Genomic DNA, 27,429 nt, shown 5'->3' on the forward strand with positions numbered 1-27,429 from the left:
TTTTGGTGGGGCATTCTTTTTATTGCTCAGATAGCTTCCCCTTGATGGCCCACGGCCTCAGTGACCCGGCTCGGCAGGGGGAGGGCATGGCTAGAGCTCGCAGTACAGAGCCCGGTGGAAGACGGTGCCGATCAGCAGCCTTCCTTGGAAAACTGAGGCCACGGTGCTGCCCTGCAGGATGGAGCCTTCTTCTACATACACCTGGGTCACTGTGGGCTTGGAGGAGAGAATGTTCTGGATGCGGAGCACCTGCAGCAGAGGGGAAAGGAACCCCTGGCCAGGTGCTTTGTAGTCCCTGGCAGGCCCAAGGCTGAGCCCGGAAGACCTGCCTGCTTCTCAGTAAAGGGCCCCACAGCCTCATCCACTGTAGGTCCCAGGCTGTTGGGCTCATCCCCGGCCCAGCCCCAGGCACTGAGAAGCTGGAGCTTCACAACCCACTGAGGAATGCGGCTCAGCATCTCCAGCCTTCCCCTCTGGGCTGCATCCAGGACAGTGACCGAGTGACCGTGCCTGGAGAAGCTCAGGAGAGAGCCCAGACTTGCTGAGTAAGCTAGCGTCCTCCTGGCCTGACTCTGCTACCTAGCACCTGTGACATCTCGATGTGTAAAGCAAGAGTATTGGCCCAGATGACCTCTCAGGTTGGGATGAACTCTGAATGCTCCTCAGTCAGTCCTCATGAAGAGGAGGGCCACTGCACACCTCCCAGTTTTTAGAGGCTGGGCCTCCTTTAGCTAGGGTGTGGCTCTTCCAACCCTCAGATCTCAGTTATCCAGCTGAATCCCAGCCAGAGCAAGCCCTGTGAAAGAGACAGGAGGGCCTCGAAAAAACAAGAAACAAGACAAGGCAGCCACTGCTGGTTGGCACATTCACCAGTTCCACCACCCCACCCCCCCCCACCCCCCCGCTGGTAACTCAGTCCAGGCTACCACCCAAAACTGTCAGGATGGTTCATGTGAGGCCCTTTTAGAGCAGCCTCCTGGGCCTCACCGGCACCTGGAGCCAGTTAGAACATTCCAATGTGGTGATGGGAAATGCTGAGAGTGTGCCTTCTGCTCCAGGCCTAGGGTTGTAGTCCAGGAGGTGCACAAATGACTGGAGATGGAGCCCATGCAGGCCATTCTCCGCATCCTATAGCAAACCTACTTCCAGGGCATTGTCCAATCGCTCTGCCTAAGGAAGCTCTCCCTCCCTCAACATTCCCTTTCTGTCTCTCTCCCTTCCTCCCTCTCCCCCCTCCCTATCTCTCTCTCCCGCTCTTCCCCTCTGTCTCTCCCTCTTTCCCTCCTTCCCTCTGCACCACCTCTCTCTCCCCATGTCCCTCCATCCTTCCTTCTCCTCCCTACTCTTTCTCCCTCTCCCCTCCCATCTTTCTCTCCCTCCCTGTCCCCACTCTCTCCCTCTTTCTGCCTCCCTCCCTGTCTCTCCTTCCCCTCTGTCTCTCCCTGTCTCTTTTCTTCTTTCCCTCTCTGCCCCACCTCTCTTTCTTTCCTCCTGTCTCCCTCCCTCTCCCTCTCCTCCCTACTCTTTCCCTCTCTCCCCCTCCCATTTTTCTCTCTCCCCCTCTTCTTCCCTCCATCTCTCTCTCTACAGAGTGGGACCCCCTGTCACCAGTTTAACTGAGGCGAGAGCTGGAGCACAAGGGTCTTATTCAAGAGGTATTTCCAAGCAATCACCAGAAAGTGATTTGGGGGAAGGAGAAGGTGAAGCCATCTACAAGGGAAGGCTTAAGAAGTGTGGCAAAGTAGTTAGAACATTAGACTTAGAGTCACAAGAGACCTGGGTTCAAGTCTCACCTCAGAGACATGCTTGCTCGGGGCCACTAAGCCAGTGTCACTCAGCCTCAATTTCCCCACTCCTAAAAATGTGTGCGTGATGAGGAAGGGAATGATAGCACCAACCTCTAAAGCTCAAATAAGGGAGGAAATAAGAGGATAAGCATTTATTAAGCACCTACTGCATGCCAGGCACTGGTCTAAGTGCTTTCCAAATACTATCTCATTGGAGCCTCACAAGAACCGTGGAGGTTGATGCCGTCATTATGAGGAAACTGAGGCAGACAAGGTAGTGATTTGCTCAGGCTCGCACAGCTAGAAAGTGTGTGAGGCTGAATCTGAACTAGGGTCTTCCCCTCTCCAAACCCAGCCTTCTGTTCACTGCCCCATCTAGCTGCCTTTAAATGAGATAACGTCTCTAAAGTCTTTGGTCACACACTAGATGTAGCTATTGTTCCGAGGCGAGTCTAAAGAGAACGGCTGCTCTGCCTCGGGCTGGTGAGGGGGAAGCTCCCGCTTTTCTGCTTGGGATTCCCCACAAAATCAGAGATGGATCAAGGCATAAGCAAAATGCAATAGTCGTTTTCTAAAACACCTTTCCTGCTGAAATATCTCTTTAAAACAGAACTTCTGCTAAGTTAAGGTGTACGTTTTCCAGTAGAAACATTGTAGGGGAGAAGAAAGAAAATGTCTAAATCTCTTCACAAAACTCACCTCTGATGGAGGTGGATTCTCTGGGTCATAGAAGAAAATTCTCATGCCATTGGGATGGCACCCAACCCACACGTCCCCTGTGGTGGGATCCACAGACAAGTTATCCACAAGGGTGTCAAAAGCAAGGACCTTCCGAAATTTCAAGACAGAGACAGACCGACAGACACGTAGACACGTAGACACAGAACGGAGACACAACCAAACAATGTCAGAAGCAGCAGTTCCTGGGACCCAGCGCTATTTTCTCATCTTCCTGGTTCCAGAAGCGCATTGCAGTAACAGAAGCCCATTGGCATCCCCCATGCTGCTTTTCTATCGTGGATATATTTTCCCAGAGTGAGAGAATGAGGGGTGAAGGACCTGGGAGAAAGCCTGGCCTGACAGGCAGGCGATGCTCCTGTCTGATCCTCTTCTGGAAAGGAAAGAGGAGATAGGGAGAGGGGACAGGGATGGGGAGGAAGGGTGGCCCATCAAGTTAAATCACCTGAAAAAGCCAGCCATGCCCTGCTCTGAGAAATAAACCGCAAGCAGAGGTGATTCGATGGCATGTGTGCGTGTTTCCTGGGCTAGCCTAAATACAGATGCCCATGTGCACACGCATGCACAAGGGTGTCCTCAGGGAGGAAAGGAGGTCATCCTCCAGTGTGGACCAGGAAGTTCCAACCCAAGGTGGGACCATGCACAGCTGCTTGTTTACAAAGGACACCCCATTTCCCAACCCAGCCCATTCCCCAGGCCAGAACCACTGGCCCTCCTGGCCTCTGCCTCTTAGGTTCCCTCCCCAGGTGTCTCTCTGGCTTCCTTCAACACTACAGGAAGCCCTTCTTTCTCTCCCCGGAGGCTCATGTCTTCCCATCCAATGGGAGCTGGCTATTGTGCTGTGGGTATTCTGTATATATCTGGGCAGGTTACCTCTACCTGCTCAAGTACAGGGCTATTTCACCTCTCAGTATCCGTGGCACCCAGCCCAGAACCTGGCCCATACTGGAGCTGGCGAGCTCAGTACCTGTTTGCCGATTGGTGGATGGGTTGAGGAGGAGCATGGCAGAGAGGACTCAGGGAGGAAGCTCTGGGTCTTTGACAAGACCAAGGCTCTGTCCAGTTGGCCTGTTTCAAGCCCCAGTAAGATGAACCACATGACCCCTCCCTCAACAGGGCACATGGCCCCAAGCCCCACTTTCCAGCCACAGGGAGAGGGAGTTGGCGCTTTTGTTTTTCTTCATTGTCGAGCTCACTAATGTTCTGGCTGTGTGTGAACATGTGTCAGCTTCTTCCAGAAGGTGGGCCCCAACTGACTGATTCTCAGATGCCTAGGGCTGCAGACTACCGCTGACCACGGCTGCTGACCATGGCTGCTTGCTGTGGCTCCCCAGGAACGCCACACATTGAGGAAGAGCTAAGGTCTGAGAAAGCCCTAAATGGGCTTCTTGACTGCTTCCTCCACAGCTCCTGGTTCTGCCCCGGTCAAACAGAGCTATTGTCTCTCCTCTACATTATGGCTTCTGGAAGGTTGCCTCCTGATCTCCAGGCTAACAATGCTGTTGTCTGCATCTATTCATGGGCTCCTTGGCTTTCTTCCCACTTCCTGAACTATGCTGCCATAATGCTGGAGCTGTTGTCTCAGCTCCTTACTCTGCATCACTGTCTCACCTTGGATTGTCCACCTTCCTTGTGACCTCCTCACCCTGGATCGTCCCTTCACCATGCTGTCCCCCCTTTCCCATTGTTGAGTTCCTCCAGGGACCTCCATTTTGGGGAAGGGCCCAGGCTGGCCAGGCTTCATTCCCCTCATCTCTGGACTCCTACAGCAAGCTTAATCATAAGTGGACTTCCATGTCTTCCAGGGAGGCAGACCCTTGACATGCTCAGTCCCAGAGATGTTTCCTGTCTTTGTTGCCTTGGTGGGAAAATGCATCTTACCTTCAGTGCTGTGAGGCTACCATCAGCAAGTTTTTCAAAGACATGAATCTTATGACCCAGCAGTTCAGCCACATAAAGGTACCTTTAAGAGAAAAAAGGCTGACATTCAAAACCCCAGATAAAGGATGTGCGAGTGAGGGAACAGTCTTCACAAAGCCTGCCCCTTCCTGCTGAAGAACAAGCAATCCCCTTGGCCACCTCCACGAGTGCCCTTCATTGAGAAAGGACTTGTTTCTTTCTAGAAAATGTGTTTGATCTCACTGTGCCTCAGCCCAACGATGCCTTTGTTATGGCCGCTGTCAATGTCTTCATTTTCTTGCCTGTCACCCACATTTCTGTTGCTTTTCTACCCTCCAGCCTGGAGCACTAGGGACTGTGCCTGGGGGAGGTGAGACGTTCTTCCTTCTGCCCCTCCCCAGCCTTCTACCTCTAGTCCTGAGACCTGTAATCCCATTCATAACATTGCCAGCAGACTGCCTGTCCCATGGCTTCACTGACTAGAAGTCCCCCGCCCCGCCCCCCCCCCCCCCCCCCCCCCCCCCCCCACTGCTCTTCGCTGGGGTGAGAATGTAAACCCTCAGGGCACAGGCACTGGTAACTTCTGCATTGCAATCATCGCAGCTATTGGTCATTCAATGTCTGCTGCCAAAGTCATGAGGAGGATGAGCAGGTCTGTGATAACTATGGATCCCACTATGTGGTAGCCTATGCTGCGTCCTTTCTCTGGTTTCAGCCCAGTGGCATCTGCATTAACCCCGACCAGGCCTGGAAAATTCCGAGGAAGAAATCTGAGGTTGGGAATCTGGCTGCTTTCTGTGAGAGATCACATACTTCCCATCGGGTGAAATGTTGATGCCATTGGCAAAGTCAAAGCCGCCGGCGACCTCACGCACTTCGCTCGGGCTGTAGTGAACCACGTTAGACCATTTCAAACCCAAGTACAGCTCCCAGGACTGGAGGTAGGGGTCTGAGAAATAGTGGTCATTGGTGGCGTAGAAATGCTCACGTCCCACGGCAACGATATCATTCACACTGCATTGTAGATACAGGGACAGAACATTCCAGAATGAAAAGAACATTCGTACTTGGCCAGGAATAGCATCTGCCATATAATGAAAAACCAGACTTGGGGAGGCAGTCTTGGGAGTTTCCATCCCCAAGAAATCACTGCTCTTGGGAGTTGGAGTGTGGGCCACACCCCTGATACACAGTTGGCCAGGTGAGAGCCAGATGGGAGAGAAGGGTGGCCCATGGGGGAGGTGCCTTCCTAGTCCTACTGAGAGCCTGGATGTCACATCACAGGCTTGACCTGGAACCTTGACTTTCCCAGGGGTCCTTTTTGGCAGAGCTGGGGGCCAACTGCATTAGCAGCATTGGTCAAGAAGGGCCAATGTGCTGTGGAGGAGGGCTGGGGCTACCCCTCTTCTGGATGCCACTCTCCTCATTGGCCTGGTGGTGGCTCCCCAATTGGCATAAAGGCTGTACCTGAATGGAACTGGGCTCAGATGATGAGATGGAGGGGATGATTGAGGTGGGAATAGAGAATGAACTGGCTCTTTTGAGCTTTGGGGAAGCTTATCCAGAACGATCCAAAGGAGCAAAGGACAGGGCATCATCTAAGATGCCCCAGGAGAGAGACTCAGGACCCTGGTCTCAAGTACTCTCATGACTGTGGGAGGAACAGAAGTGGAAGATTTCTGGTGGAGTGGGAAAGGAGACTTCTTGGAGCATGTCCCCATCTATTCCTCTGGCCCAAAGTAAAAAACACCTAGGGAGACCCCTCAGGGAAATACCCTCCATGAGGTCCCAGGAGCAGGACTTTGGGGGCAGTTCCAGGCTCAGGCCCTGGGAGGTGGGGTTGGGGGGTATACCATGTCCCCGTTTGGGGCCATACTTGGGAAGCAGCTCATGTTGAATTGTTTTCAGGTGCAAAAGGGATCTTTCTTCTTCTTGAAACTTAAACAGCTCCACAGTGGTCCTGAGCTGCGGGTGATTCACCACAAACAGGTACACGGTGTTATCTGAGAGGAGGCACAGAGAGCCAGGCATTAACCCAGCCCAGAACCTGGTGGCTTCAGTCCCGCCTCCCTTAGGGTTCACTTCATGGGGCTTCTCTGGCCTCAGGAGGGAGAACATCTGGGCCTGATGCCCAGAAAGGGCCAAAGCAGGACAGGACTGTCTGCCCCTAGAGGCTCAAGGCTGTATAGAGGGATCAAGAAACCTCCCCAGCAGGAGAATCAGCATCTGCCCAGGAAGATGCCAAAGCCCTCATGGGACTCTGTGCCCTGGGACCTCCATTCAGAAGTATGAAGAGATTCAGGATTTGGGGAGGAGGGTGACTGGGGGTGGGGGTGGGGTAGAGATTTTGTGAGGCCCCAGAGAGAATGCAAGACAGTGGGACCCCACCCCCCAAGAGCCTGCATCTGCTCATGGGGGGTCTGCACTAGGCAGAGAACAGGGGTAGATGCTGGGAATGTGGAGGACGTGTGTAATGGACAGGGCTGCTTGAGGAGCAGAGGCTTGTGCTTGTGTGTGTGTGTGTGTGTGAGGGTCTAGATGGGGGACAGGCTGCCCTGAAAGACAGGCAGAGCAGTCAAGACTTGGCATGGCAGGAAATGGGCAGCCATAGAAGATTCTTGAGAAAGGGAAGTCCTTGGGGACAGAACAGCCTACAGGGTGGATGAGAGAGAGGGCAGAGTCATGACAATAAATGAAATGTCTGTCGTTCCTTTGAGGTCATGCATGGAGCCCGCTGGGTGCCTTGTCTTATTTGAGCCTCACAGCAGTTCTATGGAGTGACAATCCAGGCATCCTGAGCCCCATTTTGCAGACAAGGGAACTGAGTCTCAGAGATGTTAAGATTTTCCCGTCACACAACTAAGTGCTAGAGGCAAGATTTGAACCCATGCCTTCCTGACTCCACATCCAGCCTTCTGTTTGCTGTGTTATGCTAAAGCCAGGTAAGTGGGAGGTGACCACAGAGTGGCAGCTTTAGAGACTGGCTAGTCCAGGAATTGATTTGACAGGTGAGGAAACTGAGGCTGCTGGTGTAAGTTCATCCAGCAGGGGCTGGGATGCAAAGCTGGGTCTTCTGACTCCACAGTGAATGTCCTTTCCACTCAGCCTCTGTAAGGGCCTTACTGGGTCACTGGCAGTAGAAAAGAGAAGGGGGCAAGAACAAGGAATCGCTTAGGAAGGCCCAAAGGGGCTTGGGGCCAGACTGGAGATAAGGAAGCTGGGGAGCCGGACAAGTGAGGCTTGGAATTCAGGTTCCTGGGAGAATACCCATGCCATGGGTAGAAAGGAGTAGCTAGTAGGGCTCCATGAGAAGATAAGCCTTGTGTGGCTGGCTTTGGAGTGACTGCCGTGGAGGCTTGCTTGGAGGTGTGACTGGTGAAGCCATCCATGGGATGCGGGGGAGAGGGAACAGGGCCATGCTTCCAGTCACCAAAATGGGGTGGAAGAAGGCCTGATAGAGGCCAGGAGAAGAAAAGGGCGAGCAGAGAGGGCTGGTGGACAGAGAGCCCTAGACGGTCAAAGAGCCTGCGGACAGAAGAGACAGTTGGCTGGGGCCCCAAGAAGACCTATGAGAGAACAGCTAGCATCCAGTGTCAGGGAAGGAGCCCAGGGAATGGGGCTCATGGAGAATGGGTGGGGGAGCGAACCCAAAGCCAGAGAAAGGCCAAGAGCTCCTGCGGGGGCAGTGAAGATGGCAGAGCCTTTCAATCAGTTCATAGCCATTACTTGGGTTTCTTTTTAGTCTGATGGTAGGATTAAGCTCCCTTCTTTGGGGAAAGCTAGCCCTGACAGCTAAGCCAGACCAACAAAGTCTTCTCTTAAATCTAGGCTACATATGGATTCAAAAGACTTCATCATTTAACAGCAGATAATTTTATCTTTGTAGGACCAAAATAACGATAGGGTTGTTAGACTCTTTTCAAAGGCTAGGGGAGCTCCTCCTGGCAGCTGGATAACGTGGGCTAATGGCTCAGTTTCCCTTTCTGGTCCTAGTGACTGAGAAGCCCTCTTCTTTCTAGACCTAGAGGTGAGGTCTAAGGTGAGTAATGGAATCTTGGGCTGCTGGAGGGTGGGGGGCGGCCACTTGCTCCAAACCTCAAGTTCCTCCTTCTTAGTGAGCTTTCTGGTTACAAAGGCACCCCCTGTAGGCAAGGACTTCTGGGGAATGTCCCTTTGACAGCCAGATGTTGCCAGGGAGAGGTGAACTAGGTAGATGATCTCTCTTGTCCAACTGAATTATGTTCCCAACAAGTTTCCTGATTTTTAAATTCCTCTTTTCTGTTATGAAGATCAGTCTGTAAATCCTTCCTTTGTCACTGATTACTGAGGAATTAGTTGACCTGATTCAATGGTAACTTGTTAGCCTTGCTATTAAAGAATTTTCACTCAAAAATAAGCCTCAGAGAATTTCTTATTTCAGATAATTAATTTTAACAGAAGGGAGTCAAGAGACCAGAAATTCAGGGGCAGCACTTCTCTGCCAGAGGGGATAGAGTTGGGGGAATAAGTTGATGGTGGGGGAAGTGGCAAAGCCCCTCGTGGTGGGCGCCCACACCCTTGGGCAACTCTGCTGATGGAGGGGGCTGGTTTCCAGTGAGCTGAGCTCCACCAGTCCATTTCTGAGCAGCTTCTAGGAGGAGATGGTTGTGGTCCAGGCCATGCTCACCCTGAGGGCCCAAGAGATTCAAGCTGGCAAGGATCTCCAGGGTTAGCAAGTCCAAACTCCTGAACTTTTGTAGAAGAGCAAATGTGTTCCAGAAGGAAGAATGTGATGGGCCCAAAGTCCCACAACTATTAGGGCAGGGATTCAATGCCAAACCCAGCCTCATTTTGACTAGAGCCCCATGTGGAAGGACATCACAAACATTTGCACAATTGAAGTGCAACTTTCAAAAGGCTTTCTGGGTCTTGGAGCATCCTTCTGAGATCTCAGTAGGCAGCATCTAGCTAGTATGTAAACGTGCTCTAGTGCACATTGCCATGCATGTATGCATGAATGTATATACGCATGTATGCGTGTGCATGCATGCTCTGTCCTGTGACCGTGATAGGGAGTCTCAGGCCCAGATTACAGCTATTCCTGGGCTGAGGCAGAAATTCTCAGCTTTGAGGTCTTGAGGAGAATTGGGTCCACATTCCTCAGGACACCCTTTCTCCAAATAACCCTGACACTTTACCTTCATCTGTGAATGTGCTGATCCCATGTGGGTTAAGTGAAGCCCTGTCCAGCCCATCCCCATGGATCGGCAGCACCACAGCCTCAGGGTTCTCTTCATTCAGGTCCATCAGAAGTATTTCTCCAGGCTTGTGTGGATCAAAGCTCTTTAGGCCTGGATATTTTAACCCCTTTTAAAAAACAGAGAACAGGACACATGTATAAATGCACACAGGAACAGATTAACCCAGCATCCAAATCAGGTGCACACAGCCTTAGATTCGGGGGACTCACAGCCATTCATACCTTAATCCTTTTGAGCACCTCAGGGCTGCCGACTGAACCATGGACACATCTAAATATACCCTCCCCCCATCCCATGCTCTGCACACAGTAGGCGCTTAATAAGTGTGGACTAGACTAACTCCTGGCACTAGGAAGACCAGCTGGGTCTCTCATGAAGATATCCAGAGATAAACATGAGAACGATGCCCAAGACTCCAGATAAATCGGACTGGGTCCTCCAAACCAGTGGTGTGGAGGCTTGTAAATCTTGCTCCCAGCCTATGACAAGAAGTTACAAGACCTCAGATGACATAGCAGAGGGGTGAGTCAGGGTCTGTAATGGCTTCTCTGTAAAGAGCGAAAGCTGTAGGAGAAGAAATAAGCCACTCTGCCTCTCGACTGAGCAGGGAACAAAATTGAAATGGTTTGGGAACTTCTTTTTAGGAGGATTATAATTGAAAGCTCTTGGGGTTCAGGAATGGGGGCCATTGGGCCTAACTAATCAACTAGCATACATTTGTCAAGCACCTCCTGCTGGATGTTCTGGGCACTGGAGATGCCTGGCTCCTAGATAAAAGGGAGGCAGCTCATCGAACACATACAAGGCAGTGAAGGAGGGAAGGGGGGCAGGCACAAGCACCTGGGGCCCTGGGACTATCTGAAAAGGCTCCCCAGAGCAGGCTGTGCTGAGGTGTGGGTGTCTGGGTAAAATGAGCCCACAAAGGCGATGCTTCACAAGGCCAGAGACCTGCTCTTTGGTCCGAGCTCAGCCAGACACGGAGTTCTTTTCAAGGCTTTCAAAACATGGCTCCAGGATTGGCTCTGTCTCCAACAGATAGGCTGCTCTGGGCAAGAGGAAGTGGTCAAGCTGGGACCAGGACTTAGGACCCTCCACCCTGCTCCTGACAAAAGTCCTGGGTGTGCAGCACAGTTAGGGAAGGGTAGAGTTGTGCACCCCCCACCCCCAGGGGCAGCAGATTCAGTTCAGTCAAGAGGCCCCACCCTGGCCCAGCACAAGGGATGTTGTTTCTTCCTTGGACATGGGACTTCTTTACAATCAGGACTTCCTAATTAGCAGACTCTCAGAGAATTGCCTGGAGCCTCAGCGACTTGTTAAGTCCATAGCCAGGATGTGTCAGGGCAAGGCTCAAACCCAGGTCTTCCTGTCCCTGAAGACAGTTCTCTATCCACTGTGCTACACTGTCCCCAGCCCTGGGGACACAAAGGCAACCACAAAAGCCATCCTGGGGAGCTTTGATGCTGACAGAGTCGGTGTGGAGGGGTCACAAGCGAACATGAGAGAAATCTGTGAGAGTGGTGCAAAGGCGACAGGAAACAAAGGGACAGAAAGGAAAATGGAGGAGGGAGAATGTACTTTCAGCACAGGGGAATGTGTGTCAGAGCAGGCTTCCTGGAGGAGATGGCACCTGAGCTAAGCCTTGAAGTAAGATAAGGCATTGGCTTCTGAAGAGAAACAGATTTGGGGAGGGGGCAGTTGGTCAAGCAGATGCCTTCTGAGTCTGGGATTCAGCTCTCTGGCCCAAGGCTTAAACATGAAGGGATGCGGGGTGGAGAGCGCCCAGCTGGGCTGCCTGGGGTCTTTCAGACCCACTCACAAGGACATTAAACTGAAAAGAAGAAGCGGAGGACCCATGGGAAGGACCCCTCTGGGCCAGAAGCTAGAGAGGCAGGGTACAAGGTAGCTGAAGTGACACCAACACCCGCGGAAGAAGCGATCATTACACACAAACGAAGGGAGTGTAACAAACAAGAGATGGGAGCTTTAATCCCTAACGCATCCAGCAGGCTCCTGAACCTGAGGCCTGATGGGAAAGGGCTTCCAGTTGCAATGCCTACTGCTCTGGAGACAGAGACCTGCCTGAAAGGAGCAGGGTGACAGCAGGGGGTAGAGCCAGGTGCGTCAAGGAGTTCTAGTCAGGATCCAGAAGGGAGCTGGGCAGCATTTGGGTAAAAACCACAGAGGGAGAAACAGAAACAATATTGTCATCAGAGTACATGGCAGACCACTGGGACAGAAGGAAGAAATAGATGAGGAGCTCAGGAAACAGGGCACAAACCTGGCATAGGACAAGATGGACAGTGATGGGGGCTTCAGTTATCCAGACCTCTCTCTGTATCTCTGCATGTCTCTGTGTCTGTCTGTCTGTCTCTGCCAAAAGCAGAGAAGTTTGAACAATTTCTTGACTTGCTGTAAGGATAATTTCATAGTTTAGTAGGTAATGAGGGGAAGCACCACCTGTAACTGATTCTTACCAACAAGGAGGAGCTGGTTGCTGAAAGCAGAAACAGTGAAATCGTGGAGGAAGGTGTCTGCTTTGTCCTGGAATCTGTGATTGATGGAGGAATAAATAGTCTAGCATATCCTCTAGATCTGGGAAGAGCAGATGCCATGGGACTTTTTTTACTAATATCTAGCCACTTTCAGATGAATCTTAGACATATCACTAAAGACCCTGCAGGATGCAGTCTTTCCCAAGACCTTAAAGAGACAGGACATTGGAATTTGGATAGAGTTTTTGGTGGTTGCAGAAGTTTTAAATCATTTTGCTAGAGATGAAGGAGACAGGGTGAGTGAGGAAGTCATAGCAGCAACAAAGGCAGACACTTTGTGGGAGCCTAATAGAGACTAGAGTCCACCTTTCCCACTTGGCTTGCTGCTTGGCTTATTAAGAAAAGCCAACAGGAGCAACTTGGAACTATGCCCAAAGGGCTATAAAGCTGCATTTAGGGATCCCCTTTGATCTAGCAATGCTACTGTTAGGTCTGTATCCCAAAGAGATCAAAGAAAAAGGAAGAGGATCTATGTGTGCAAAAATATTTATAGCAGCTCTTTTTGTAGTGGCAAAGAATTGGAAATTGGGGGAATGCCCATCATTTGGGGAATGGCTGAACAAGTTGTGGTATGTGATTGTGGCAAAATACTATTGTGTTATAAGAAAGACAAGCAGGATGCTAGTAGAAAAACCTGGAAAGACTTACAGAAACTGATGCAGAGTGAAGTGAGCCGAACCAGGAGAACATTGTACATGGTAACAGCCATATTGTACAATGGAGAATTGTAAATGATTTAGCTATTCTTAGCAATACAACGATCCAAGACAATCCCATAGCACCCATGATGAAAAATGCTATCCACCTCCAGAGAAAGAACTGATGGAGTCTGAGTACAGACTGTATTTTTCTCTCTCTCTCTCTCTCTCTCTCTCCCTCTCTCTCTCTCTCCCTCTCTCTCTCTCTCTCTCTCTCTCTCTCTCTCTCTCTCTCTCTTCCTCTCCCTCTTCTCTCTCTCTTTTAGCTTTCTTGCACAAAATGACTAGTATAGAAATGTTTTATATGATTGCACATGTATAACCTATATTGAATTGCTTACCATCTCAGGGAGGGGGTGAGGGAGGGAGGGAAGGAATTTGGAACTCAAAAATGTTTAAAAAAGAATATTTAAAATGTTTTTTACATGGAAAAATAAAATGTTAATAAATAAAATAAAAAATAAATACACATGGCTTTGTCAATTGCAATGAAATTGAAGAAGCTACATTACCACCTGCTTTGCTATAGGATCACTGCACCTTTCCTTAGACTTGCAGCTGCAGCTTCTTGTATGTGGCATCTCCCCATTAGAACGTAAATTCCTGGAGAATAAGGCTTTCCTGCTTTTCTGTTGACAGTACTTTAAATATAATAACTTCTTAATAACTGTTTTTTTCATAAAAAAAAAAAAAGAAGAAAAGAAAAGCCAATAGGGAGTGAAGTGACCACTGGAACCATGGAGACTCCACTTTCTTCTCCATTCTGTATTTATTGCATCATGCCAACAGGTGGCATCATCTGCTACTAAGTGATTCTCTGCCCTTTTAAAGCTGCCTGTTCACTGATTGTATTTTAATGATGGCTTTTCTATATAAAGATAGTTTTCATTTCATCTTGAGTTTGGGTCTTTGCTATAGAGAGCGGGGATAGGGGGATTCAGATTAGCCCCAGTGGGTATTTGACTACCCAGAACTCAGATTGGGAAGCCAAATCTCAGCTGGGGACCGCAGACCCCTCTTGGATCTCATAAAAGTTCAGAACTTTCATGAATTTATTAACAGTGTATTTCTTAAGCTTTTTAGGTTTACAAAAGGAAAAAAGATACATGGAATTGAGTCTTTCCTTAGGCAAAAATGCTTGGCAAGCTAATTTCTGTGGAACTAATACCAGTGTTTTCCCCATGGAGCTTTTGGGCTTTTCCCTTCATCAGCACCGAAGGAGGGAGATGGGGGTAGAGGTGGAGTCTTATGGAAAGGTCATGCCCTGAGCTGGCCCGGGGTCTGCAGACAGGTGTGGTCAGTTCCCTCCCCAGAATGGAGTGTGGAGCCCTTGGGGACCCAGGTGATGTTTGGCCACAGTACCCTCTACCGCTAGACCTGCTGGCACACCAAAGATCACTAGAATTCCACGCACAATGAAGTCAGCCCAGGGGACAGGAAATACTCAAGAATAAAAATCTGGACACAAAGCGAAATAATTCTAATAATGCAGGACAGGGACACTGTTTACCAAGACAGTAGTGGATGCATCACTGCCTCAGCTATTGGAAAAAAACCATTATTAAAAGAAAACAGACAATGAAGAAGGGATAGAAACAATAAAGCATGGAGCAGCTCTTCGAAATAGTGGCAGGTTTGCTGAAGCTCGGAGTTAGCTCTGGCTGGTGACAATCTGTGAGAGGAGCACTGATGCGCCCCTCCCCCCTCCCCCAGGGTCCTGAAGGTCTCTGGCTGCTTAATCATGGCTTCATTGGCACAGCGCCAGAAGGGACCCCTGCAGCTATCTAGTCACCCCATACCTGAAGGGACCTCCCAGCACTGTTGACTAATGATCAGCTTCTTCCTGAAGACTTCCAAAAAGGGCGACACCTGCTCTTGAGATAGCCACCCTACTTTGGCTAGGAAACATGTCCTTGCATTCAGTTTAAATGGTCTCTTTACAGTGACCTCCTCCCTCCCCCCCACCCATCTCCCCTTCCTCTGGATGAATCCCCTCGGGATCCATGACCTTGGCTTCCTCCTTGGGGGTCAAGCTCTCTCCTCAGTGGGCAGAGTTTTTAATAGGTCATTTAGCACCAAATGTTCCATCTTCATCTTGAGATCCTCTTTCCTTGTTGGTCTCTGCCTTGAAGCTCATCCCCCACATCCTATCTATTGCCAAGGTCCATTGGTTTTACCCATAGGCACCTTTCACTCCTCTGACACTGCCCCCGCCCTGGTACAGACTCTCATCCCATCACACCTTGATGGCTGCAGTAGCTGCTGGGGGCAGTCTGCCCACTCCAAGTCTCTCCCTGCCCCAGTCTGTCCTCCATTCAGCCACCAAAGGGATTTTCTTAAGATACAGATCTGACCGTGTCAACCCCACCCCCTCCATAAACTCCAGTAGCTCCCTATGGCCTCCAGGATCAACTATCAAATCCTCTGACATCCAAAGCCCTTTCTAGCCCCCCACCCCTTTTCTAGTTCCCTTACACCTTACTCCCATGCATTTCACAGTCCAGTGACCTTGGCTTCCTTGTTCTTCCATGTCCTCACTGCAAACATTTTCTTTGGTTGTCCCTGATACCTGAAATTCTTCTCTTTCTCATGTCTACCTCCTGGCTTCCCTGGAATCCAAGCTAAAATCCCACCTTCACTGGGAAGCCTTTCTCAACTCCTCTTAATTCTAGTGTCTTTTCTCTGTTCCATTGTATCCTATCTATATCTTGTTTGTATACAGGTGTTCTCATTTTGTCTCTCCATCAGATTGGGAACTCCTTGAGGACAGGGACTGTCTTTTGCCTCTCTTTGTATCCCTAATGCTTAGCACAGTGCCTGGCACATAGTAGGTACTTAATAAATGTTTGTTGACTGACATTTTCCTGAGGGGCACGCTATGTTTAGAGGAAAAGCATTCTAAGTAGGTTGTGTCTTCAAGGTGGAGAAGAGGCAGACAGACATTCTAGGCGTGAGGGCAGTCTGTGCCAGTCACCGGAGGCAAGAGCTAGGGGGTCTAGTTTTCGAAGCGCTCATCTCATGTAGCTGGAACAGAGTGTACAAAGAGAAAGAACAGGTGATAAGCTCTGCTGGAGCCACAGTGGAGGGAAGTGCCAAAGATGATGAGTCTGTTTTTTCTCCTCAAGGCCATGGAGAATGAAGGAAGGTCTTTGGGTGGGTGGGTCTGGAAGACAGGAGCTGCTGCCATCACCTCCCAATAGTCCAGGCAAGAGGGGATGGAAGCCTCAACCAAATTAGTGGCTGAGTGAATGGGGAGGAAGAGGAGGAGGAAGATTCGAGGGATTCTTGGGCTTGCAAGTCATGAGCTCTCAAGCTGATTGTCTGTGGGGAATGAGGGAGATGGAAGCATATTGGGTGTGGATCTGTGGGCTGCAAGGGTGGTGGGACCCTGGGCAGGAATAGGGGGACCTGGGAAGGAGTGGGCTGAGAGGAGAACGTGGCGAACTCTGCTTCAAACATGTTGATTTTAAGCTACTGGCAAGAGAACACAGGGTACCTGTTCATATTATATATATTTACATGTTTTATGTGACTTCCCAAATCCTGATGACAGCTGTAATCACATATGTAGATAGGCCATACATGTGCAGCCCTCCCAGCTATCACAGCAATGGGCATTTGGGGAGGGCTGTGAAGGAAGGTGTCTGAGACTGTTCACGGAGGGTGAGAGGCCAGAGATGGAAGAGGGAGAGGAGGAAGCAGCACGAAGTAGGGTGCAGTCCCCCCTTTGGGCATCTTGGGGGAGATGATGGCCCCTAGCTCTTTTTTTCAGAGAGATTATGGTGAATGCTGCTGCTATGGTGATGCTGGTGCCTGGGAGAGTGAGGAGGAAGAGGTACCATGATGCTGAATGGACCTGGTTTGGTGAGACAGTCCCCCATTGGACTTGTGTTCGAAAGCTGCCTCGGTGCTGCACTTGTGGTCAGAAGCTTGGTGCTGATCTCTGGTGGGCTGGGTTGGCAGACACTTCCTGTTCCCCTTCACTGTTCATCTTTGGTCCTTTAGTTTTGCTATTGGGTTTCCCATGGACATGAAAACTCAGTGTACCAAGAGGGCTTTAGGTGTTGTGATTTAGGAGTGATAGAGATTGGGGGGGAGCATGGGAGAACAGGAGGGATGCCTTTGTGTGGAACAGAAAAAAATGGACCCTTCCAGGACCTAGCATGAGGCTGGAAAATAATGAAGTTGGCTGAGTAATGGGTCCAGTTATGGGCAGTTCCCATCGGTGTCATCCCCCAGCTCAGAGAACTTTGACCAGCACAAGCAGGTTAATGCAGGAGAAAGATGTAAATGGAGGTGAGGTGGGGAGAGGAAGAGAGATCAGGAGTGGGAGAGGGAGGAGTCAGGGAGAGACTGAACATGAGTGAGAGAGATGGGGTGATAGACCAATATTCTAGAGAAACTGGGACCGAATGGAATCATTTGTGCATGTTGAGGGACTGGACTTCGAAAGGAGAGGGGTCACCTCAGCATATGAGATAAAGAAAAAGAGGGAGGGAGGGAGGAGGGAGGGAAAGAGAGGGAGGGAGGGAGGGAAAGAGAGGGAGGGAGGGAGGGAGGGAGGGGGAGAGAGAGAGAGAGAGACAGAGAGAGAGACAGAGAGAGAGACAGAGAGAGAGAAGAGAGACAGAGACAGAGACAGAGAGAGAGAGAGAGAGAGAAAGAGAGAGAGACAGAGCAGAGAGAGAGAGAGACAAAGGGACAGAGAGAGATAGAGAGGAGAGAGATAGAGAGACAAAGACAGAGACAAAGAGAGACAGAGAAAGAGAGACATTATCTGAACCTTCATCCCCTAGACAATGTATCTAACATGCTCCATTTGGGCAAAGCTCCACAGCTAAGGGTGCAGAGGGGACAGGGCAGGGGTTTTGCCATGGGGGTCTTTCCTGAGTTCCTCTACTCCTGTACACAACTCTGTTCACAGTTGGCCACCAGCACCTGTGACTGCTTCTGTGTGTGTATGTGTATGTTTCTGCCCAGAACCTGCAGCTGATCCCCTGGGGCTCCCTGCCAGGCCAGACTGGAGGGGACAAGACAACACTCACACAGCTCAGGAAAGCCAGGCCATGGGGGAGTATCTCCAGGTCTTCAGAGCCAGATTCTGCAAGAGAAGAGATTAGAGGTGGGATGTGGTTAGAATGTGAGGGAGGTGGCAAGAGCCTGGATGAACCTAGAGGATCTGAGCAGGGCCAGCTCCTGTGTCTATTGGGCTGAAAGTTTCCTAAATCACTTCTCCATAGGGCCCTTCAAGGGAGGTGGACAGGAACAGATTGTGGTTGACTCCACTTTCCAGAAGGTCTGAGAAGTTCAATGAGCCCTCAGTCATGGAGCTGGCGTGTGGCAGGCGGCTCCCCTCTGGCTCCATCATCCCTAACAAGGCCATAGTTTGACAAAGATGCATTTAGTCGAGAGTGGACTTTTGACATCCCCCTCAATAATTCTGCCTTGGTGGCATTCTGAGGTCCCAATCTTCTCACTTCTTCCTTAGCTTAAACTCAAACCTGGGATGTGTGAACTCCAGATCTCACTGAATGATCACGTGAAAATTAAAGGATAGTTTCACAATTCACAAGTGAAATTCAGTTTTAAACCTAATGACTGAAATGTGGCTAGTACTGTTGACTAGAGGTACACACGCGCGCACACACACACGCACACACACACGCACACACACACACACACACACGCGCACGCACACGCACACACTCACTCACTGTTAGGAGACTGTGGGCCAAGCACTCTCTTATCCCAGGATTCCATGAGCTCTGTTCCCCGGCTGGCCGGACTCCATGGAGGTCCAGCCTCTTCACTCTCTGTCCTTACCCACTCTGTCTTCACCTGCCTCACCTGTCCTCATCTTTGGCCCACTGTTTCACTGAAGGCGGGCCCCTTCGGTAGCTTTCAGAAGATGCTGTTTTGCTTCCAAACAATGGACATTCCCTGATGCCCTTGAATAACAACTAAGTGTGACTTGGTGGAGAGCGGCCTCTCTTCCTTGGGTCCCAATTCCCTGATGTTCTTGTTCTCAAGGTCCAGGCAGGGGCTGCCCCTGGGATTTCATTGACTTTGGAGGCTCCTGGATGAGGATACTCCCTCCACCAAGGCAGTAGGCCCCCCCTTGGTAGCTTCTAGTTGCCTTGGGCACTGAGAAAGGACATGTAGCCAGTGGCTCAAAGGCAAGAGGACTTGAACACAGGTCTTCTGGGTTCATCACAGAATGGCTTGGTTTGCTAGTACTATGCTCAGGCTTCCAGAGGAAAACGTCTCTAAAGATCCCCATGCTAGCAGTCAAAGCCCAGAGCTGATGGTGTCTGGGAAGGGATCAGATTCCAGGTCAAAATCCCTCCAGACCAGCTCTTCTTAAGCAGGTGCATACGGGAACATCTCAGAAGACCCACAACAAAGCCTGCACTGCATTACTGAAGACAGGTCCTTGGGGAGCTTTGAGAAGCTTTCTGGGCAGTGATGGGCTCCAATGAGTGATCTGTGACCCCAAGACTCACATGGAGGAGATGAGGCCTGGGATGGAGTTTGCCTTGTTTCTTTCTGAAATGTGCTCCAGCTCCCAGAGAGATGGACCCCCAGGTGGGACAGAAGGAAGGGCCTGCTTTACAGGGAGAGAGGCTGCTCAGACCCTGCCCAAAGATGGTGGAAAGTCAGTCAGGCCATCATCGGCATGGGCACAATGATGCCTTGCCCCTGCCCTCTACCACCAGGCATGCATGCTTCCCTGCTGAATGACAAACTGCTTTCCAGATAACTGAAGACTGTGTATGCAAGGGCCAAAACCCACAGCAACTTCAGTGGGTGGAATATTTTCCAAAGGCACCACTCTGCGTTCTGAAATGGAGACTGTTGTTAAAGCCAAAGTCACGGAGGCAGTTAGTGCCCTTTGTGATGTGGGTGCATGGATGCCCTGGGATCCTCAGTGGTGGGATGGCCAGCGCTTTGCCCACACTGCCCACAAGGCCCGTGCTCCACCCAAACACACTGAACAGTCTGGATGGCCACAATGCTCATGACCTGGTGCCACCTTTGAGCCTTTACCTGGCACCGCTTCACCTGCCTTGGGCTTCCAGGGTGCTGGTCTCTTAGCACTCGTCCCATTTCTTTTTGGTGGCTTAGCTGCCACGGGCTCAGAAAGCAGCTAAGCAGAAGGCCAGAGGGGTCATCAGGCTCTGAGTGAGGAAGGTCCTGAGAGCTTCCCTGACCTAGCAAAGTGCCTGAGGGTCTTTGGGTGCCAGCATTCTGCGGCATCTGCTTCCAGTGCTTAGAACCACCTTGCACTCACTTCAAAGTTCTCAGTTGCATCTCAAACAAGTGGGCATAGGGAAAGTGTGAGGGTGTGAGGGTATGTGTGTGTGTGTGTGTGTGTGTGTGTGTGAGAGAGAGAGAGAGAGAGAGAGAGAGAGAGTGAGAGACAGAGAGAGAGTGAGAGACAGAGAATGAGAGAGAGAATGAGAGAGAGACAGAGAGAAAGAGAGAGACAGAGACATAGAGAGAAGGAGGAGGAGGAGGGAGAGAGAGGAAGAAAAGAGAGCGAGACAGCAAGCACGTGTGCACAAAGGTACTTGTGTTTATTTGTATTGTACATGTGCATGGCATTGTGCCCTGTGTGTTCTTGTGCATGCGTGTACATTGTGTGTGTGCATGTGTGTGTGCAGGGTTGCTCTGTGTGTGGACATTGTATATACATATGCAGTACACCTTGTATGCACGTGAGTATACGTGTGCGCTGTGTGCGTATGCATGTACTGTGACTTCGAGGTACGAGCTTGCACACAGTGTGTGTTGTGTGTGTGTGAGCACACACGTGCTCAGGGCCTTCATTTCCAAGAGTCCCTTCAACTCCACCCCCCCTTCCTGTTCTCACCTCCCATCTCTGCTCTACACCAGACCCAGAGGTCCTTGGGTGTAGTAAACAGGAGCTCCCCGTGACTTCTGAACTCACTAAATCACCCGAGGGTTCAAGGTCATATAAACAGGCCCAGGGTTTGATTGGTAAATAGTCTGGCATTCATTGTTGAATATCGACTGCATTCTCAGCCTCAAAGGGCTCTGGGTTTGTTTCCCTAGAAGCCGAATTCACAAGCAAATTGCCAAACAATCCCACCAACCCCAAGACTTGAGAGGCACCCAGAACTCACCGATCCCTTTGATGAGGTGACAGTGAGGAAGCTCCAGGGGCTTCACTTCTCGGGAGGCATTGAACCGGTTTCTGAGCAGGAACCCGAGAGAAAACAAACAGAAAACCACATCAAGTTGACGTCAACATGTGAAATCACGTCCTTCGTTGCCAGCTTCAGCCACTACCCTGCCCAGCCCCATCGAGTGGACACCTGGACCTTTGGCCGAGGCAGAAAGAAATCCTGCCTCGGGACAAAGAGCAAAGACTCCTGTAAACATGGTCCCTGTGAACTTCAAGGCAGACGAGGAGGCCAAAGAGGCCACCGTAGCTAAGGAGAGGTCTTCACACTCACAGGTGGCTGGTGGCAGGTGGCTAAAGGGCCCCTGAGCAGAGACGGGCCAGCTCCTAACCAGTTAGCCCAGGAGGGTCCCCAGGCCGTAGCAGTGGGGAAGGCAAAGGAGATGGGGGGTGGGGAGAAAGGGGCAAGAGTAACGCTTTGCTCTTTGTGGATGGAGACTGGAGAAATGAGGGAACTGATTTAGAGAGGGATGGGCTTGGAGGGAGGGCTGAGAGGTGTGCCTGCTCTGGGTGAAGAGCTGGGCCAGGAGGTGCCACGAAGATGGTACAGATGTAAGGGAGACAGTGTCAAAGTGTTGGTGATAGGAGTGTGATGTCCACTCTAAGCATTGCAGGGACCCAAGAGAACAGCACTCGAGGAAAGGTCCCCACAAGAGGAGTCCTGACCGCATCATCCAAGGGTAGGGCTGGAGGCTCAGCACCACAGCAAAGGCCTGAGGGTGGAAGGAGGCTGATGCCCTTGGCCAATAAGGACGGGGTGGAGCTGACTGGAGGAGAGAGAGGCTCCTTGGTGGAAAGAGTACTTGGAGAAGTAGGTAGGACCAACCATCTCCATTCTGGACGAGCTGGCCAGTCAGTGAGGCTTTACCAGCTTTGGGCAGTTCAGCTGGGAAGAAGAGTACTGAGACCTCGAAGAGCTAGATCTGGAGGGGCCAGACGGGTCATGTACTCCAACCTGCTCATTTTATAGGTGAGGAAATGCAGGCTCCGAAAGGAAGCCAGTCAAAAGTGGGAGCTGTGTCACTGGAAGATAGTGCTAGAAGAGGGATGTCCCGTGGGGAAGGGGCAGCAGGTCAGTGAGAGAGTTCTTAAGACCAACCCTACAAGGGTGTCAGGCGGCTGAGAGACAGGGATGGGTTTGTGAAGCAGTAGGCAGCCAAAGGTAGGGCTTGTGAGCATCCAAGTTTGCTTGTCAAGATGGCACACTTCCAAGAGTGAGCAAGAGACAGGAGAGGGTGGCACTGCCCTCCTCCCCTCAGACTTGTCCTTCAAGGTCCCTCACTAGGTCCGCCACTGGCTTAGGAACCCAGCCTGGCCAGTTCCACTAGACACTGGCCATCTGCCATGTGTGAAATGTGTTCTGTGCTGGGCATGTAAAAGGGTACTCATGCCCTCCATTCTGGGAGCTTCCAGTCCAACAAGAACTGGTGCATGTGGGCTAGACAGCTAGGATAGGGTGAGCATGTAAGTGCCCAGGAAAGGTCTGAGGGATACAAGTGATGAGAAACTAGAAGGCACTTTTGGATTTAGAAATCAGGGAAGGCTTCAGAGAGGAGGTGATCCCAGAGCCTAGGCTCAGAAGCCAGGGAGGGTTTGAGAGGCTCAGAGCTGGGGGATCCATGTCATACACAGTAGGGGTACAAATGCCTGGGTGAAGGATTGATTGGGCAGGTGTGATCAGGGAATGGAGAGCATTTCCATTGGGCTGGAGGAGAGAATTTAGGAAAGGACACATGACAAAGAAGACCAGGAAGGTAAGAAGAGGGAGTCCTGAAGGTTTGTGGGCCAAAAGGATTTGGAGACTAGAGTCAGAGAGGACAAGTAGGAGGTGATTGTAGCCAAAAGAGAGGGGAAGAGGGGGAGTGAGAGAGAGAGGAAGGGGGGGGGGGAGGTAGGGAAGGAGGGAGGGGGTAGGGACAGAGTGATAGAGCTAGAGGAGGGAGAGAGAGGAAGGGAGGGAGAAGGAGAGAGAGAGGGAGAAGGAGAGGGAAAGGGAGAAGGAGAGGGAGAGGGAGAAGGAGAGGGAGAGGGAGAAGGAGAGGGAGAGGGAGAAGGAGAGGGAGAAGGAGAGGGAGAGAGAGAGACAGAGAGACAGAGACAGAGACAGAGAGAGACAGGGACAGAGAGACAGAGACAGACAGACAGAGACAGACAGAGACAGAGAGAGACAAAGATAGAGAGAGACAGAGACAGAGAGAGATAGAGAGACAGAGATGGGGGTGTGTGCCCCCCACTGTGAGGAGAGGGAGAACAGGGATCTTGAGCCAGCAGAGGTTGGAGGATATTGAGATATTTCGATGGCACTTCAAGGTTTAAAAAGTCATTTCTTCACAAAAACCACACTAAGCCAGGGGTGGGGTTCTCTGTCCCCATCTCAGAGATGAGATCAAAGCCTGAGCTGGACCCTGGGGCGCCAGTGTCTTCACTGATGGTGAGGTGGCCATAGAATTAGGGCATGTGGGAGGAGGGCAGGCTGGAGGGGGAGATGGCCCAGGGTGCCCTGCTCCCTCTGCCTCCTTTCTAGGCTCAATCCAAGAGCCTTCTCCCTCCTCAAACAGGAAGGGACTGGGTTTTATTTTGTCTTTGTCTCTCAGCCCCTCGATCCATGTCTGGCACACAGCAGGGGATTAATTGATGTCTGCTAGGTGGGGTTGAGTTTGAGCCCCCCTCCCCCATGAGGCTCCAGAGAAAGGTTGGGGCTATAGGGAGCAGATGAATACACCAGCTGTTTGCATTTCCTGCTTTGGTGGCTTCAGGCCAGGCTCCATTGGCTTCATTTCTACTGCCCCTCTGCTCACCCAAGCTTTGGCTGTGAAGCCAGGCTTCACAGCATCCCCTGGGGAATGCCTCCTGTTTTTCAGCCTCTGGAAGAACAAGGTCACTTCATTACAGGAACCTTCAGAAAAGACCTTCTCTTCAGCTATGCATTTAATCAAGTCTTCTCTGGGTCTTAGCTCCTCCTCCGTAGAACGGGAGCAACTCTACCCTCCCCCTCCCCAGGCCAGGGCCTGGATTAGGTAAGGTCCTAAGGTTGACTCCAGCTTGACCTTCCAGCCTTCCAGGCAGCAACCTGGCTGACCACTTCTAGAGGGCTCTGGACCTTGCCCTTGCTGAAGAACCCTGTGCTGGGCCCCCAGCCTCCCAGCTCTCCTCAAGGCACTAAGAACGTCCTACGTCTGGGACCTTCTCCTTCTTGGTGCTTGGTGATCCGGTCACCAGATCCCCTCAGCAAGTCTGGTCAGAGATGAAACCCTAGACCAGTAAGACCTTAATGATAGGCCAGAAATCCCCGTGGAACTCTCCTCAGGTGCTGCTTGTTAATCGTTGGTAATGACTCAGCACATACACACCAGGGATAGGGTTCCCACTATCATAACTCATAAGCGGCTAGAACGTGGCCCTGCAGGCAGGAGGAGGCTTGGGCTGCTGGTCCAAGGTCCAGGCTGATCCAAGAAAGGAGGATGGATCGGAGGGAGGGAGGAAGCTTGGTAGCTCAGTGGTTAGAGAGCTGGGCCTGGCGTCAGGAAGACTCATCTTCCTGATTTCAAATCTGGCCTCAGACACTTGGTAGCTGTGTGACCCTGGGCAAGTCATTTCACCCTGTTTGCCTCAGTTTCCTCATCGTAAAATGAGCCAGAGAAGGAAATGGAGAACCACTCCAGTATCTCTGCCAAGAAAACCCCAAATGGGGTCACCAAGAGTCAGACAGGACTGAACAAAAATCTGGGAGCAGGCATGCCTTTCTCCAGCTAGTGGTTTCTTCCCTTCTTGAGCCTTGGCTGAAGGTATGGATTTAGGAGCAACGGAGTAGGAGACATCCCAGGAGATGCTCACCTTGGCACTCTCTGCCTAGTCTGGGACCGCAGCTGCTGTGCTGGGAGGATTTCCCCAAGGTCTGCTTTGGGTCAGCGCTCCATTTCTGGAGTCTCTGCCTACCAGCATATTCTATACTGCCTGGAGACAGGCTTGCTACTTCTCCTCTCTAGGCACTGGTACTATGTTGGGACTCCGTCACTCTCTCAAGGCCTATGAGCTAGTCTTCCCTACCTGGGGCCAGTCAGTTGGAGGGTGTAAACACATCTGGATGGCACCAGAAAGCCCACCTGAACTCTCAAGGGGCCTTAGAAAGTATAGCCCCATCTGCTGCCCCTAGCCCTGGCCAAGCTTCCCAACTGGAAGGACCAGGCATGCCCCCTTTCTCTTGGCTGTCTACAGCCCCACAAATGAGAAGCAGACCATCCCCAAGGGTTATTGCATTGGTTGGCCCAGAAAAGTGAGTGGGTTGCTAAGCCCTTGGAGAAATGGAGGCTGAGAGAGGGGGCCTCAGCCTCCAGGGGAGCCCTGGCCTCTTGTCACCCATTCTGGAGCCCTCTGACAGCCTTATATCCTGAGGCCAGTGACAGTGACCACTGTGGGCCCTGCTCTCCCATGGTCCTTCTCTCTTTTAGCCTGGCCCCAGATTCACCCCAGCATGAATTTAGAGTTAAGGTTGGTGCCTGTTGTGCACCAGGCCAGTCTCAAGATATTTCCCTTCCCTCGGGGGAAAATGGGTTTGTCTTAAATTACAGTGTCAGATGTTCCAAGAATGGGTCTGGGCTGCCTCCTCACAAATGACCACCTGGGACAGAGAAGCTGCTAGTCCCTGGTGATCCCCTATAAGGGACCCCTGGAGGGGGCTTTCCCCTTGTCCTGGGAGGCACTGGGCCCACCAAGTACTATCTATGCACATGTTGCGGGTGGGTGGGTGGGGTTCTCCCTGTGGTCCTAGGCTAACGCTGCACCCCATCCCCCCAGGCCATCCCATCTCCGCCTTCTGCACCCCATCCCCCGAGATCATCCCATCTCTGCCTTCTTGAGGTCTGTAGGTGGGCCCAGTCCTGAGGGGCTGCCTTCGGGACTCTCCACTCCCATACCCCAGGAGCCACCCCTGCTGCCTTCTGGCAAGGGGCTATCTCTCTTACACAAACCCTCGCAGCCCCACTTAAGGACACACTCACGCAGCTCTGTTCCCATGCCAGCCACGTCCCCCCGCCCCAACCCCCGCTGCAGCTCACCTGAACGCCGCCCGCCTCTCCACCACCAAAGCCAGCGCCAAGACCACCAGGCTGAGCAGCAGCAGCCCTCGAGCCATGGCAGAGCTCTCTGCTTAGTCAGTTGGAGGGGACAGAATGGGGTGGGGGAAGGAAGTGGAGGCGGCTTCCCCACCCCTAACCTGCCCTGAACTCCCGGAGCCTCTCCACCCCCTCACAGATTCGTGTCCCGGCCCCGCCCCCTCTGGTTCCCCAGCCAGGTGCTCTCTCCCCAAGGTGTCTGCCAGTGGGTTCCCGCCAGCCCTCTGCCCTTGCTCTCATCCTTCCCTTCTTCTTATCTGTGGGCCTGGCAGGCCCGCCAGGAGAGGAGGGCTGACCATTGGAAGGGACCTCTGTGCCTTGGCAGAGGTGGACTAAGGTTCTCCTGTTTCACCCTAAAGGTCAGGATTCTGAGCAAATGATGGAAGTCACAATAAGTTTAAGTTCCATGGCTGGAAAAAACCTTTCCCTCTATGGGCATTGTTTCAAAGGGGCCAGGGCTGCTTCTGTGGAGCAGAGAGGAGGTGGAGAAGGGTGAGGAGGGGAGGGCCAGGGAAGGGGGTAGAGGAAGAGAGGGAAGGAGCGAAGAAGAGGTGGGAGGGAAAGGGGGAGGGCTGGTCTCTGTGGGTCTTCAGGCAGAGGCTAGATGACCTCCACTTGCCAGACTCTAGATACGGAGGTTCTTGAGCTCCTTGGGTCTTCTGAGGCCCTTTGTGGGGAGGGACAGGGAGGCTTCACAGATGGCTGCCAGCAGCTCCCTTGAAAGAAGGAGGAAAGTCAGGAAGTGGGGTGGTCTGGAGGGGCTGGAAGGAGAAGTTCTGTTTTGGATTGTTGAGTTTGAGTTGCTTCTGGCCATTCAGGTGAAGCTATACAGAAGGCTGTGTGTTGTAATGACAGCAGACTGGTGCCCAAGAAAGGCAGGAGGCTGGAAGTGTCTGCAGAGAGACGATCATGGAACCCCAGGGAGCGGAGGTGGTTCCCAAGAAAGAAAACGGAGAGGGAGGAAAGAGGTCCAGGAGAAGCCCCTGGCACACATCAATACGTGGGGTAGACACAAATGATGGTCCTGAAAAGGAGACCAAGAAATGGTCAGATGGGGGAAGGGAGCAAGCATTTATTAGGCACCTACTATATGTAAGGCACTATTATCTCCTTTGATCTCCACAGCAACCCTGGAGGTAAGCGCTATTATTTTTGGTCCCATTTTACAGTTAAGGAAACCGAGGCACACAGGTGACAT

At 51.6% G+C, this 27,429-nt stretch overlaps 1 protein-coding gene across 2 annotated transcripts; it reads right to left on the bottom strand.

Annotated features, from left to right (window-relative positions):
• On the bottom strand, window positions 1-26,348 carry LOC118850057 (serum paraoxonase/arylesterase 1-like). 2 transcript variants are annotated; one of them, XM_036759253.1, is made up of 9 exons: window positions 26,175-26,346; window positions 21,062-21,132; window positions 17,960-18,015; window positions 9,602-9,770; window positions 6,301-6,427; window positions 5,238-5,438; window positions 4,407-4,488; window positions 2,487-2,615; window positions 1-249 (listed from the first exon to the last, which is right to left on the bottom strand). In XM_036759253.1, exons 1-9 carry the CDS (start codon window positions 26,249-26,251, stop codon window positions 91-93), a joined length of 1,071 nt encoding a protein of 356 aa, XP_036615148.1. In that variant the 5' UTR covers window positions 26,252-26,346; the 3' UTR covers window positions 1-90. The 2 variants fall into 2 exon arrangements, with proteins under 2 accessions (XP_036615148.1, XP_036615149.1); XM_036759254.1 differs by lacking the exon at window positions 5,238-5,438 and having other exon boundaries at window positions 26,175-26,348.
• Between the last annotated feature and the right edge of the window lie 1,081 nt (window positions 26,349-27,429).

The sequence above is a fragment of the Trichosurus vulpecula genome, chromosome 5, assembly GCF_011100635.1.
Source record: "Trichosurus vulpecula isolate mTriVul1 chromosome 5, mTriVul1.pri, whole genome shotgun sequence".
NCBI classification, from domain to species: domain Eukaryota; kingdom Metazoa; phylum Chordata; class Mammalia; order Diprotodontia; family Phalangeridae; genus Trichosurus; species Trichosurus vulpecula.

What these genes read in the sequence shown, in the direction of transcription:
- LOC118850057 (XM_036759253.1), bottom strand. Translation starts at nt 26,251, where the DNA reads ATGGCTCGAGGGCTGCTGCTGCTCAGCCTGGTGGTCTTGGCGCTGGCT. An exon ending in GAGAGGCGGGCGGCGTTCAG is followed by an intron (nt 21,133 to 26,174) that starts GTGAGCTGCAGC and finishes GTTCCTGCTCAG; the next exon opens with AAACCGGTTCAATGCCTCCC. An exon ending in TCACCTCATCAAAGGGATCG is followed by an intron (nt 18,016 to 21,061) that starts GTGAGTTCTGGG and finishes CTTCTCTTGCAG; the next exon opens with AATCTGGCTCTGAAGACCTG.